Below are 15,910 nucleotides of genomic sequence, written 5' to 3' on the forward strand. Positions count from 1 at the left end.
GCATTGTTTAAGACAACTTTCTTACTGCTTCATGAAGAGAACCGGCTATATGCTTGATTGTTCTTCTGGTTTTCTGCACTTCCATGCATTACTGTAATAGTTGATCATGATTTCCTCCTCACTAGAATAATCTTTTATTTTCTTTTCTTTTTATCTTTTTGAAGTAGGTATATTGTGATATGTAGAATAATTTTAAAGATATTGACATAAAAATTAGCTTAAATTTTGTACATTTAAAATGATTGGCATCAGTAATGTATCTAACTCAATTTTATTCCCTCTAGGATGTAGTCAGATTTACACGATTTATTGTTATCAAAAGCCTAAGTACATGCAACTATAATTGAGAGTTCAAAGTTAAGAGCAAGCAACACCCGAATATCATTATTTGATTGAGCGTGCCTCATTGCATGAGCGGAGAAATTTTTACGTGCAGAATCCAAATGGAAGAACCAGACAAAATTTTGCAAGGCCTCATAATTTTTTTCCTTTTTTCAAGAGTTTCTATGTAAAAGTTTTGGTGTCTCTTATGAATGCTACACCCATCTCTTTTGTCTAATTATGTGTTGAATCTTTGTACAAAATTAGGACGCTAAACTTTATATTTCTCTATTGCCATGAGTATTCGAGGATGCAACAAAAATATTAAAAATTAAATATTATAGATTAAATTATCGCGTCTTTTTTATTTGGTGGGATAGGTATTAATTGCATATATAATATAATAATTGAAATATTAATCTGTAGAACGTTCCTAGAAGAAATGTTTTTTTGAAAATAGTGACAAAAATTCTTCCAAATAAATATAAGTAAGATTTTATTATATGTTGATATACAACATGATGCAGGCCTAATTCAATAATTTTAAACGAGTTGTCGAGTTGACCCGTCAACCCGTCGGGTCAACCCGAACCCGACCCGTTTTGGAAACGAGTCGGGTCTAACCCGAACAATCCATGTCGAGTTCGGATCGAGTTTTCGTGTCGTGTCAAATATTGACACCCCTAGCCACAACAAAGAGAAAGGACTGAAATAGGGGGAAGAAAAATTACCTACCATGTTGAAGTTGAAATTAGTTTCAGAGAGATAGAGAGAGAGAGAGAGAGAGAGAGAGAGAGAGAGAGAGGAAAGATCAAAACAAAGGAAGAGGAATACTAAAAGAGAGGGAGAGCATAGTCAGAGAACTCACTGCCTCACACGACATGAGTTATGCCTCATTGTGATTGAACGATGGCATGAGTTATTTGCTGGGCTATATACTTATTACGTGATTTTACATATTTCCAGTAAACTATAGAAATCCTATAATATATGGCTTCAAATAAGACAAAAATGCAATCATATTTCTTTCTGTTGTTTATCGGTATGCTCTAATTCGATGATTAAAAAAAAATTGTTGTAATTATTCTAATATAGATCCTAGTGTGACAAAATGACATAAGAGCAATAGTTATTAGAAGAATTGAAATATAATTAGAGCTTATGAGTGGAATAAAAATGTGGTTCCGATTTATAATTAGTTGATTTGAGTTTGAAAATTTGTTTTAAGAATGCTCTCTCTCTCTCTCTGTGTGTGTGACTAATATAGAAATGTCGATGACGACATTTTTCGAAGGTGGGAAGATTGTAATAACTCAAATATTTGAAATAAATTTATTTAAAAAATATGAAAATTTTGAAGTAGAGCACTTTGACTTTGATTTAGTGAGCGCTGCGGCGGTAGACCATGAACAATACTTTTATAGTTTATGATTAATATTATTTATTGCCATGAATACTATTTAACATTATTGATCGTGATACTAATATCGTTACTGACATTAGTATTGTTGATTGTTACTGCTACTATGATTGATGATATAATGGATTGAGACGTGATGAACTATAAAAGTATAAATTGATGCAGATAAGACATTGATGCATTTATTTTTTTTATATGATTTATAACATATTATTCTATAATATTTTGCATTTATATTAGTTGTAAGATTTTAGTTACTTGCTAGGCAATGTACTTATTACATGATTTTATATGATTTTAGTAACTAGAGCTGGAGCGCTCTCTTATATTCTCATCCACCTCCAGTGAGGTGTATTGCTTGCGATCAACCATCAATATTAATGGATTCATTCAAACTTGTGCCAGACCTGCTAGTTTGTTCTCTTTTCAGGATTTTCCACGTAAAAATCTTGATGTCTCTTATGAATGTTGCACCTATACGTCGCATTTATTTGTGTGCTAACCTGGTTAAGTGTGGGCGGGCGAGTGAGTACGAGCGGGCAAGGGCGAGGTTAAGGGCAAGGGACAAGATGAGACTGAGAAGCAGGTAACAGACGGGTCTAAATGGTTGCATTCGGTTTCACGGGTTAACTCGAACCCTACCAATACTCAATCGGGTTAAAAAATTAAACTCGAACCAGATCCATTTGTTAAATTGGTCGACCCTAACCTAAAATTTTTGGATTTTCAAGTTGTGTCATATATTGACCTCCCCATTTACATATTAAATATACGATTTTAATAAGGGAGATGTAGATGGGAGTGATGATTGAATATTTGCAAGACGGTGGTGAAATTTCTCATTCTGCAATATCAAAATTCCATTGTCTAATCTCGGCTCTTAAAACGATAGTCATGATTTTGATTTTTTTGGGTTTATGATGTTGTTGTCGCGTCTCCTTTATAAGCTTTTTTTAGTCATTCCTTGGCCAAATATATTTGTCTCAGGGAAGTCGTTGCAAGTTTCCCACTCAACCATAACTATTTGACCAAGATGAGGAAGTATTACATATGAGATTTTAGGGGGAAAAAAGCGCTGCGAAAGTCTAATTTATTAGTAGTGTTGTATTGATATGATTATTAGCGAGCTCTTGCAACTTGACCAACATTTTTTATTGCTATAAACTAAACACATATTTGAAAGGAGAGCTGCAACTACTTGGGCTATTATTGGTTTCAAGTCTCTTACTGATTTTGGCATTGAAATAAGACCAAAAAAAAACTAGAAGACTACTTTAGCCTCATATGAAAAGATTCGGCAAATTAGTTAGTTGTTTCTGAGCGTAGACGAATAAGTGATGAATTATTTCTTGAATTTAAAATAGGAGGCAACATTTCCTTGTGAAATAAGTGAAAATCATCTCAACAAGCCCCACTTAATGATGAGTTGAGTGCTATAAAACTTGACTATTTCATTCGAATTAGATGATAAAATAATCACCCTTTAAAAGGAATCTCGATTTAATTTGTGGTTATCTGAACTTGTTTGAGAGCAAACCTCACTTTAATCCAATTGCCCGCTTATGACAAAATCTTGTTGTTCCAGTTTTAGATCTCTAACCCTTTCATTATGATGCTCCATAACTTAGTTTCTTGTGCACACAAATATAAAATGATGTTAGGTCAAAATATATTTGTTGGCAATATCAAAATCTCATTAGAGTATATATATTAGAGAGAGGCGAGAAAGAAAGAGAAAATTAAACTAGGAAGTTTTTAGGATTTTATTATATCTTTATTAGAGAGTATAATTTGATGTGACTTAATTCAATTATAATGTATTAGTTCTTTCTTTAATCTCATATTTATAAGTTTAGGTTTAAATTTAGTGCTATATGAATAATCACATTTAAGTGAAATAAGTAAAATTATATAACATGACTTCAAGTCTGTTTGAGATAATTTTTTTAGTATTTTGTTTTCAAGATCATAATTGTAGTTCTTTTTGGCAACTTTAAAAAACTTTTTATACTAGAAAGCAACTTTTTACAACATATTTGAAAACAATTGCTTTCTCCGTTACAGTTTTACAACAACCATTAAAAAAGTTGCTATCATCCCAAACAAATTCATAATACTTGCCGTAAAATATTTTAATCTTGCGGTTAATTGTTTTTCAAATACTTAGTCAAATCTTGATGAGTTCTTGAAAATGAGGTTATTTGAGAAGAACTTCCTTAGATAAAATTTTTGGAGAGTTCAACGGCTAGTTTAATAATGAATTACCTAAGCAAGATGGATAACAACTTTAAGAGAAAGTTATCAAGTTGAGTTCACTCTAAGTGACGAAATAGTTTTAGAGAACTTCATGACTTTCATTACCTAGTTTTTGGGTGATTAAGGCTTCGATTGAGACGACTTTCATACTGCTTCTTAAAACAGCTTTTTAGTACAAAAGTTAAAATTTTTGTGCTTGAAAGCTGTTTTAAGAAGCAATAAAAAAACAGTCCCAAACAAAGACTAAACCTTTTCTTTTGGCCACTTAAAGCTTTGAGTCTCATGTGAGAAATTGATAGAATGTTTTTTTATGACTTAATGTGAGTTAATAGTGTATGATGACTTGATGAGCATAGCTTATATTGATGACAAGATTTGATTTACTCAATTCATACGAGTATATCATACTTATTATTTTTATAACTCAATTCATAATTTATTGACTTTTAATTAACTTAAACAAAATTTGAAATTACTTCAATTTCATAATGATTAATGTTGACTATAGGTCTACTTACTACAATTTTATATGAATGTTATTTTTTTTATTATTTTGTCACTATTTATTAAAAAAATTTGTGATGAAAATCTGAATTTTATAATTAGAATAATTAAATTATTTTTCTCATAATAATTTTATAATTAATTTTATAAAATATTACAACCATTCCAAACAAATCTTAGTTTAATTCAATAATGAATTTACTCGAATTATATATATATATATATATATACCATTTCAAATTCATGTAACATTTCAAATACTTATTTCTCGTTATTGCCGGTGTCCGGACCTAATAAAAATTCCATTTGAACAATTATTAGGTCCGGACATCGGACATAGCTCTACATCCGAAGGCCAATAACATGTCACCACGTGCTCTTACTTTTTATCGCGCGGTCCGACAACCCGACCCGGATTGGAATCCGGTATTGCTATGTTCGAGTATTGCTTCGTAATGCTAGGTATTGCTAAGTACTGTTTGACAATAACGATAAATACCATTATATCAAGACCAATACCTAGCAATAACCTGGTTTTGCTAGGTATTGCTCGGTATTGGTCTTGACAGAATGATATTTCTCATTATTGTCAAGTAATATCGAGCAATACCTAGTAATACCCCGGTCTGCACAAATGAGTCAATACATAACAATCTCGGATCTGGTCCGGATCGGATCGTCGGGCAGTACGATAAAGAATAAAGCATGTGCCAACATTTTACTGTCGTCGCTATAGCTTAAGTCACGACACCGGAACTAATAAAAATTCCGTTTGGAGGGCACGCGATATTCTTTGAAAATAAGGGCCCGTTTGATTTACCGTAATTTCTCCATTTTCAGTTTGGATCGATGAAAAACTTATCATTTAACTGTTTGTTTACGCGACGTTTTAAAACTACCGTTTGCCACACCGTCCTATTTTTGCCGTTTTGAGAAGAATAATGCTTCGTTTGTTTTTTTTGGTGCTTTTGTAAAAGTCAGTTTTAAAAAACATTAGTTCAGAAAATGTAGTTTTGTAATGGAGAAGCATATATAAAAAGCTTTCTCAAAACTGCAGAAAAATGAAAAAAAATGAGTTATTGGGAATATGATTTGACAAACCAAACAACACAAACAAAAAATTCATCGGTTTCTAAAAACGGAAAAGACAAAAAAAATGCTCAAACAAACAAAGCCTAAAAAATCTGCTCTTCGTTCTTACACCTCCGTTTAAAACCGAAAAAAAGTCGGTGGAACCAAACGAGGCCTAAAGGGTAAAAACTGTTTCTGTAATGGCAGCTAAATGCTAATCGACCATAGCCAAGCGTAAAATTCTATTTACCCTGCCTTATGTTGGATTCATAAACCGAAGGAAAAGGCCAGAGCCGGCAGTATCATAAGTGATCCCAAAAGCTCTCGGGCGATCCCAAAGCTAGGTTTTTGTGCGTTGGCGCATCCTCGTGGTCGAAACGAGGGCGCCATTAGGCTGTTTATCTCATTTTTTATGCCGGCTTTTTGGGCAACGGAGGAAAGAACTCCAATCAGTATTCCTAATATCATAGATCACTGTGTTTTGTTTCATCGGACGCGACCGCTGTCATTAGGTTTTCGTATTGCTCAGAGAAATTTAGTCGACATATTTCGGAGAAGGTAGGCCCCTTCGTAAATGTTTTCTTTACTGATGTTGTAACAGCGATGAGTTGGAATTAGATTGATTTGATCGAAGTTCGTTTCCAATTTTATATTGGAAAAATTGGAAAAAAATGAATTTTTTGTTCTTTACACTTCTAGTGCAATTCTTGAAAGCTTGTTCTTTTCTTGAGATGGTTTTTGCTTTTTTGTTTAAATTGTCCATATACTCTCTAAAAAAATTAAGTATTAATGGATTTAGATCGAACGAACTATATTCATTTCGAATGGTTTTAATCAGGGTCGAATTGCATTGAATGTTTCAGGCCTTTTTTTGGTTATCATCAGAGGCATATGCTTCTGGAATAGTTAAAGTTGAGAAAACTGACACCCAGGGTAGAGGCTAAGTTTTTTTTTTGGGGGAAAGATGACAGAATTCGTTGATCTTGAGACACAGGATGGTGTGAGAATGACTTGGAATGTTTTTCCTGGTACTAAGCAAGAGGCCATGAACTGTGTCATACCCGCAGCTGCCATTTATACACCGCTGAAACCCATCCCAAATGTTCCTGTACTTCCATACGCTGCTCTCCGTTGCCGTATCTGCCGTTCCATTCTCAACCCCTTCTCCATTGTTGACTACGCTGCCAAAATTTGGATATGCCCGTTTTGCTTCCAGAGAAATCATTTTCCTCAACACTATGCATCCATATCTGAGGACAATCTTCCAGCTGAGCTTTTCGCACAGTACACAACAATCGAGTATGAGTCCGTCCATGATGCAGGTCCTGTGGTGCCTCCAGTTTTTTTGTTTGTGGTTGACACTTGTATGCTTGAGGAGGAGCTTGGATACTTGAAATCTGCTCTTGCACAAGCTATTGAGTTGCTGCCAGAGAAATCCCTTGTTGGTCTTATAACCTTTGGAAACTATGTCCAGGTTTGACACACTAATCTCTTTTTGAAGTGTTTATCGGTTCCATTTGTTGCATTGATATGAATATGATTGTCATGCAGGTTCATGAGTTGGGGTTTGGGCAAATGCCAAAGTCATACATATTTAAGGGATTGAAGGAGGTGACTAAGGATCAAATTTTAGATCAGATGAATTTCTTTTCAGGTAAGCCAAAGCCAGCAGTGGGAGTGATTGCTGGTGCTAGAGATGGACTCTCAGCTGCGAGCATTGCAAGGTTCCTTTTGCCTGCTTCAGAGTGTGAATTTGTACTTAATTCAGTTGAGTATTGAGTTATTTTGATTTTCATTTATGAGCAATGGCATTTAAAATGCACACAATTTATGTTTCATGCTCAGGTTTCATGTTCTACATGTATGGCTTCCCGTCCAGATACCTTAGTGATGTGAAATGAAACCCTCTTAATTTCATTTAATTCTAAGCTAGGAAAAAAATTATTGATCCTTGCATAGTTGTATCATTTATATTAGTAAACTAAGCTGCAAAAATGATTAGCGTATTGCAACTAGTGTCTACCTTGAACATCATTAACTTTTACTTTATAATCATTAAAGGCAGCTACTTAATTTGTTTCGTTAGCTGTCTCCTTGCTGATAGTCCTTGTTGATGGTTTTAAAATATATGCACCCTGTCATTCACTATTACTCGCTATCTTACTTGATTGCATTTTAGTTTACTCTGATTTTCCTTTACTTGACTAGATATTGTTACTTTTTTAATTTGAATTCACGTGCAACATTTAGGTTTTGGAGGAGCTTCAAAGAGATCCTTGGCCAGTTCCAGCAGACCAACGGGCATCAAGGTGTACAAGTACAGCCTTAAGTGCAGCGGCAAGTTTATTAGGGGTTTGTGTCCCCGGTTCTGGTGCAAGAATTATGGCTTTTGTTGGTGGTCCATCAACAGAGGGGCCTGGTATGGTAAGTTTACTGAGCGTCTATGTAATTTTGTGAGGGAATATCAGATTTTGTCTTCTTGCCGTCTTTATGATAAAGGAGGCCATAGGATATTTTGTGAACTATTTGGTGTCACTCACCCTAGAACTTTACGAAGATTATGTGCGTTTCATGTACCATATCTGATAATATGGCATACTAGCTTGTTTCCCTGCTATGCAAATCTTAATGGTTTGGTAAATAGGGGTGATGTTTGTTGCAATTTCATTCATTAGGTTACAATGAAGTGACAAGAGTACCTTTAACTCGTCCAGAACTTCTCGTATTGTATTATAGAATAGGCCTTGTTTTTTAGCATAATTTGACTTAACTACTATTTTTCTATATTTGGTGGAATTCATCAGGAAATGTTTGGTTATGTGTAAACTTCACCAATGATACATTTGCTGTTTTGTTTCACTTCCGCACTTCTTTTCAGCCAGATTGTTGTGTATGTTGAGAATCTTATGCTGCTGTTAGTTCCAATTGTTTTAGGTGTTATATATTGTCATTTTTCCATCATAGTTGGATTTACATTCAACAGAATTAGTACAGTTATCTATATTTGAACTCATGGGCGGGTTCTATATCCTTTATTTATGAAATACCTTTAAGGTCGATTCTAGTGCACTGGTTGTAAGAAAGTCTACATTACTACCTAGTTCTTAGTTGGTCACTTCAATTCAAGTATGTGCACTACTTTTTTCTTTTTCATTCTGTTTGCCAAACACTAAAGAGATTCGAATAGCTTGTGCACCCCGCTTCATGTTAAATTGTGAGATTAATTTCTGAGACTACTCATATAATATTTATGGATGTTTGAAATTCTGCTGAAACCATTTACTTGGTTCAGAAGACTTTTATGTTTGATAGTGATCAGTTTACTGAAGTAGTGATCAGAATTCTTACTTCGGAATTCATATGTGGAAATTACAAATTTTTTGGAAGAATAAGTTCAACTTCTCAAACAAGCCAAGTTTTATTTGGATTAACTGTTAAATGCTTGAATGGCAATGTTCTCTAAAAGTCGATTTCATGTATATGGCACATTTGCATATCTTTCAAATTGAAAAAGGGAACATGCTTACTGTACTTTGTTTTTTTGCTTGATCTTTACGTTCTATTTGTATATGAAAACACAATGGAGGTTTTCTTATGCTTGTGGTAGAGCTGTATTGGAAGTATATGTTATTTTAGTTTTCTTAGGCTTGTGCCATGGATTTATTGGAAGTCCTTGTTATTTGTTTAATGCTAATAGTTATCATTTTACTGTTTTTCTGCCATATCCTTTTCCTTTCCTTACTATATCAGTTTCAATCTCCTTGGTCGTGTAGGTGCAACTGAATCTTATCTTTATCTCTTGCTTTATGAAGGGCTGAAGTAGTGTATTTTATGAAAATTTCATGTTTCTTTATTTTTTACTTCTGGAAGCTCTTTAGAGTTTAAGGATTTATTTTGATGTTTTTTTTTTTTGTAGATTGTTTCAAAGAATTTATCGGAGCCAATTCGTTCTCACAAGGACTTAGACAAAGGTAGTGCTCCGCTTTACAGCAAAGCTGCAAAGTTCTTCGAGGGGCTTTCAAAGCAACTTGTTCATCAAGGACATGTGCTGGATTTGTTTGCTTGTGCACTTGATCAGGTCTATAATTTGATAAAAATTTTCCATTGTTGGCTTCAATTTATTAATTGTGTAATTTGCTTTGCTCCATTTTGTTCAAGTTTTATTTAATTGCTATGCCTCTCCATATGAACTTAAGATTAGCATGTTGTTTTCTAAGTCGATTATCTTCTTGCATCCATTTGCTTATCAGCATTTTACTCTACCATAATAGGAAAGCTCTCTTCGCTGAATATCAACTAAATGATACCAATTTTTATTTTAATAAGAGGTAATGTTGGGTGGATGTATGATGTCTTGGGCCTAGTATTTCTAGCGTGTATCTATTATGATCTGCAAAAGATCATGCAACACAAATAAGTTTGCAACTCGCAGACTCTTAATCTTTAATTATTCATTATCTTTGATTAAAACTAAAAATACAGAGCAAATTGATTCAGATGAAAACTCATTAGTCTTTTTTTTTTGTCTTTTCTTTGCATGTGGTGAGTGGATGGGAGGTTTTAGGTTGACCATTTTTTTAGTAGGTTTCTTTATTAATTTCATATGAATTTTCTGTTTTGGCCCCATCATACTCAATTTCCCAAGCTGTCTATGAGGTTATGATTGCGGTTCTTATTACATTTTGGGTAATAGAAACATCAAGGGAAGGATGAGATATCTAACAAACCATAGTTGCTTGTTTTCATACACGATATATGCCAATCTAGGGGGAAACATAGAATGGTCATTTTTGTTGGAAATCTGACATATTTTAATTTTTTAACTACCATGTGACCGCTGAAAAGAAATTTAAATCCATGGAACAGACTAAAATCCAAGGTGTACCCCCAAGTTAAAAAAAAAGGGTTCCCTCCTATTACAGCCTATTTGTCATGCTGCTGTAACATGCTGGGAGAATACCATTCACCAAGATTCATGAATTTCAATTTCTTATATTTCAGTCTATAGTGTAGACCTGATCGTGCCAGTTCAGGCCTGATGGGCATGATTTAAATTGAAGTGTTGAATTTGCTTCATTACCAGTTTGTCTAAGGAGTCCTACAAGCTTTTGTAATATTTTTTCCACCTGCAATTTCAGCAAGCTCATATGTACCTTTTTTTTGGTTGGTATAGACCATTAAATCATGAGATGTGATGGCTGTGCTTTATTTCCCAGGTTGGGGTTGCAGAACTGAAAGTTGCAGTTGAAAGAAGTGGTGGAATTGTTGTGCTTGCAGAGAGTTTTGGTCATTCGGTTTTTAAAGATTCGCTAAAGCGGATTTTTCAGGCAAATGACTATGATCTTGGCTTATCATTCAAGTAAGAATTTATCTTTATAGTTTATATTTTTATTTGGTTTCTTATATGGAAAATGACATTGTTAGAGGGGAACCATTTTTATATATCTTATTCAATGGAGGCCCTGTCATATAGTAAGTGAATCAATACGAAGGTGCAACTAAAGAAATATACACCACTAATTAAATATAGAGTAATTTTCTAGCTTGACATTTTCTAAGCTAATAATTGCTTTTACTTTGGAGCATATATATTAGTCAGTTTCAGCGTATTTCACAATCGTGAAGAAGGTAGGAGACCAAGTTTTTGTAAAATTATCAGCCTCTTGATTTGAACTAGTTATACAAGGAGAGAATATTTTTTATAGTTCAACCTATTGATTGAAATGACAAACAATATCAATATTTATGGTTCTTTTATAGAACATAGGATTCCTAACAATATAGAATGTATCCCTATCAAAGTAGAGGATGTGTAGTTGGAAAATTAAACTCCCCTATAAGAGTTTTTACTCGCATTATTCTACATGCACAATGGGCCATAATTCTGTTTTTAGCAACAGCAATTTGTTTTCTATTTTTTGGTGATCAAGTTGCCTCAAATAAAAATTCACTATCTAAAAGTTAAATTCCTATCTTCAATCGAGCCAACATAATTAACATTTGAGAATGCTTTCAAATTCAATTATTCAATCTTAGTGTATAATGTCCCTTCTCTTGGAGAATTTTTTATGCACCTTGGAATTGAGTTCAACGAAAATCCATGCCCCGGCAGTGTCTTTTTATTGATAGCCAAAGTTTTAACGAGATTAGGTTCCGTATTAAATTTTAAAAAGTCGGATTAGATATTTAGATAAGACACTACCTAGAGATTTTTAGATAAGACAATAACTAAATAAAATTAGGTAATGCTTTTCTTTTCAAAAGTTAAACATCTAATAAATTTGATATGTATGGGAAATGTGCAAGCCTCTTTACGATTTCATTATAGGGGAAACACCATGTAGACTAGTTTTTACATCTTATTGATAGAAAACTAACCTTATTTTACATTCAATGGCTCAACTTATGAACCAACACAACATTACCAAACAAAGCCTTTGGTGATTTGTGGATGAATAGCGGAGGACAAAAGGTGTACCGATATGGTGGTTAGATCAACTTTGTTTGAAGAACTATGTTGAAAAAATGTATGGTAAAAAAATAACATGAGTAGAAAGTGCGAAATCTGGTTACCCCCTCATTTAGCAATAAGAATGAATGGCTAAGGATGATTCATAAGATAGTTTTGGATTATGGTATTGGTTATGGTGATTTTTTTGGATAAGAAATTGAAATGCAATACACACACCTCCTCTCTCTTTCTAATTAGAGGACATAATGAATCCCATTTCTTTCCTGAATTTTGTTTTATGTTAATTTAATTTGATGAAGTGTCCTTGACTTAGATGCTGGGTTACGTCGTAACATTACAATATTCATGCTAGTGTTCCATTTGATGTTCAGAAAATTTCAAACCTAATGGTTGCCTTACTTGGTATTACGAATTATCTTAGAGAGCCGATGCTTGGCACTTAGAACATGGTTTAATGCTCTGTGCTCCCTTGGCTTTGAACTATTGGAGGCTGTAGGCACATTTTCTGGAAAATGTGGGTCCGCTTCTAAGCAGTGTACCCTTGCCAAGGGAGCAATGAGTCTGTTCCTGCCACCAGTCAGTTACCTGGTACCCTTCTTGGTGCCAAGAAACATTTCTCTTCTTATTGTTTATCATGAGAAATAAGTTATCGGTGGATTTTAACATGTCTGCAGTGGTGTTTTTGAAGTTAATTGTTCTAAAGAAGTAAAAGTTCAAGGCATTATTGGTCCCTGTGCTTCACTTGATAAAGTAAGTTGACAGATAAGTTAGCTTGTAAAACATTTATCCGTTTATCTTTTGGCACTTACCTCTGCTTTTTTGCTTTACACAGAAAGGTCCTTTATGCTCTGAAACAGTTGTCGGTCAGGGAAACACAAGTGCCTGGAAAATGTGTGGCCTTGACAAAAAGACATCTTTATGTATAGTATTTGACATAGCTAGGAAAGATGGGCCTGATGCAGTTGGGCAATCTACAAACAGCCAATTCTACTTCCAGTTCTTAACTTAGTATGTTTACCTTATTGCAAAAGTGCCATTTATTTATTTACTTTTGAAACTGTATATTGCTTTGGACCAAAGCCAATATCTGACAGACTGCATTCATGCTGCTGCAGTTACCAGCATAATGATGGTCATATGAGGTTGCGTGCTACAACTCTCTCAAGAAGATGGGCTGCCGGATCTGGCAGCATTCAGGCATGTTTGTGTTTTCAGATAACAGTTCTTGACTAGGTTGTGTTGCAGAAGAATAATGGCAACATACTCGTTTGTATATAAATACTTCATGACGAACCCAATAAATTCCCTTGGATAAGATGAATACCTGCAGTTTATATAATTTTCATAGCACATGTGATTCCTGGGAATTTTACAAAATGTGTTTCTTTAAACAAGAGTGGTTTGGATAGCTTTCAATAGCTTGAATGCAATTACACTATGAAACATTTGGTTAGCATTATGTCCTAACATGTGATACAGAGTTAGAGATGTAGAAGATTGCGGAAGGCTTCAATAGTTGTAGAAGAAAGAAGGGGGGACAAGAAGCCTAAAACACATCCTTAGGGGAAGAGAAACAAGACACAGCCTAGGAGGCGAAAGCCATATAAAGTATCATTTTTATTCAATAATCATATGCCCATAATTTGATTATTTTATGACCCTCGGGCCTCTATTTTAATGGGAGATCCTACCAGATGCAGCTAATTCAAATTATCCTAAACTAACAATTGTTCATATTTCCCATAAAAAATAAAATAATCACAAATAATAACTACCAAATAAAGAAATGTATTGCTAATTTAAGTAAGCTATTATGACATGATAAACAATCCATTACTATCTTACATCATTCATCTTAGGGAGCTTTACTATGAAAAGTTATAATGTTACTCAAGAAAAAAAAATTTGAAATGCTTTCTTCTATTATGGAAAAGTTGGAAAAACTTTCATGTTGGGAGCACACCTAAAAGATGTAGACAAATATAAGAAGTCTCGAAGAAGTATTCGTGTTGGAGTATATCCGGCAACAAATGTAACACTTTCTAAGGGAAATATATCATGTTGGGAGCATATCTATAAGAGGAAGAGATAGAGGTAACAGGTCTCAAAGACGAAGACACGAACGAACCATATGATTTGTTACCTCTCTCGATCGTAAGCCCTTTTGTGATTATGGGTGCATAAGCTATCATTGGCTTCCTTGATCTTTCAATTAAGAGGAATGATGGTACATACACAATTCATCATATGTTAAGTTGCATTTTATTTAAAAAACATAAGACTTTTATAGAAGTAGTTCCCTGTGGTCCAATACAGTTTTCATTTCTATAGTACTACAAGCTGTTATTATAAACAACATGTTTTATGGTAGAAATTGATTTCACTACGTTGCACATATATTTCATGTTTGAGACTTAGCTTTTCAAAATGTTGTTCTGAACGACATTGAATTTGACTGTCCTATGTCTATTGATATGAAAATTGGTTATTGTTTTTTATGTCTTTAATATTTTTCCTTTGCTCGGAAATAAACGTGCAATCTCATGCATTTTCCTGAAAAACTGAATATTACTGTAGGATTTAGTTGCTGGATTTGATCAAGAAACGGCTGCAGCAGTCATGGCACGGCTTGTTTCTTTTAAAATGGAAACAGAGGTAGGTCACTGTTTGTGATTTTGCATTAGAAAGTCTTCTGTCTGTATTGTGATTATAGCCTTGCTTTTCTATTTGTCTTTAGATAATTTTTTAATATTCTGTATTCTGTAATTGGATATGATTGCTGATTGAAATAGCACCTACTTTAGTTGTTGTTTCAGCCTTCACTAAATAATAACTTAAATCTTGTTCGTGTGGATCATTTGTGCATTATGTTGATCAAATTCTTCCAGGAATGTGCTTTTTAGAACGTTAAATGCATCATGCTGGACACTGACTTAACTCTTAATTTGGATTCTAAACTTTTTTTTATTTTTTATGATGAAATTATAAATATAAGTTCATCATTCCCGTTATGATGCTTTTAGCAAATGTCACACAGATTAAAGGACTAATTATTTTTCATGTTTCATATATTTTCCTTTTCATATTCCTTTATCCTCTATTAATTATTTAAATAATTATGGGAGAGCAGGAAAGCTATATGCTTATAGTGTCGTTACAATCATCTCTTTAATGGCTTTTGTTTCGCTCTGCACATTCGACCACCCTACTTTTGTTGGAGATCTTTTTTTAGTGATGGTATGTAGGATGTATTGTTTTCTTTGATGCACTTCATGGCTCAATTGTTGATCATGTTATGTTTGGAATCTAGAAGCTTAATGAACTTATTACATATTTCTATGCCATGAATATAGATGAAAATTTATGCATAGTGAATGATGCAGGGCCCCAAATTTTTGCTAACAAAAGACTACTCTTCCTAGGATAATAGAAACTACCAAAAAACACAAAATGTGACAATTGAACTAAAAATAACTTCACTTTAATATAAAGACTTACAAACCTTTGACGCTTACAAATGACTCAAACAAACTTTCAAAACATAAACTCCTAAAGTTGCATTCATCCATTGAGAGAAGAAAGATACAAGTGGAGTGGATTCTTGCGTAGAGAAGAAGGGGATTAGAAGCCAAGACGAAGATAGGAGGACAAGCTTGCAAGCTTTCCTAGGAGAAAGGAGGAATGAAACAAGCTCGCAAGCTTTTCCAAGAAAGAAGAAAAACCTCTCAGGTTTTTGTCCCAAAAATGACATTATATCACTTTACTTATTCCATGCCAAAACATCTCCATTTTATAGGCAAAAGAAGGCAGCTAAACATCCCCTAAAAGCATTAATTAAACCTATTAGATTTAGGGAAATGAAAGGC

At 33.8% G+C, this 15,910-nt stretch overlaps 1 protein-coding gene across 2 annotated transcripts in view; it reads left to right on the plus strand.

The window, feature by feature from the left end:
* The first annotated feature begins 5,801 nt into the window (after window positions 1-5,801).
* LOC110115411 (protein transport protein SEC23) overlaps window positions 5,802-15,910 on the plus strand; it is a 30,376-nt gene continuing 20,267 nt past the window's right edge. Inside the window, exons 1-10 of one of the 2 annotated variants that reach the window (XM_020848627.2) lie at window positions 5,802-6,130; window positions 6,411-7,046; window positions 7,124-7,339; window positions 7,823-7,996; window positions 9,489-9,650; window positions 10,789-10,931; window positions 12,719-12,794; window positions 12,877-13,052; window positions 13,160-13,241; window positions 14,622-14,699. In XM_020848627.2, the coding sequence (XP_020704286.1) occupies window positions 6,537-7,046; window positions 7,124-7,339; window positions 7,823-7,996; window positions 9,489-9,650; window positions 10,789-10,931; window positions 12,719-12,794; window positions 12,877-13,052; window positions 13,160-13,241; window positions 14,622-14,699 (1,617 nt within the window). In that variant the 5' untranslated portion in view covers window positions 5,802-6,130; window positions 6,411-6,536. The remainder of the gene's footprint in view (window positions 6,131-6,410; window positions 7,047-7,123; window positions 7,340-7,822; window positions 7,997-9,488; window positions 9,651-10,788; window positions 10,932-12,718; window positions 12,795-12,876; window positions 13,053-13,159; window positions 13,242-14,621; window positions 14,700-15,910) is intronic. The other variant, XM_020848626.2, reaches the window with a different exon arrangement.

Source organism: Dendrobium catenatum, unplaced genomic scaffold (genome assembly GCF_001605985.2).
Source record: "Dendrobium catenatum unplaced genomic scaffold, ASM160598v2 fragScaff_scaffold_1483, whole genome shotgun sequence".
In the NCBI taxonomy this organism is placed as follows: domain Eukaryota; kingdom Viridiplantae; phylum Streptophyta; class Magnoliopsida; order Asparagales; family Orchidaceae; genus Dendrobium; species Dendrobium catenatum.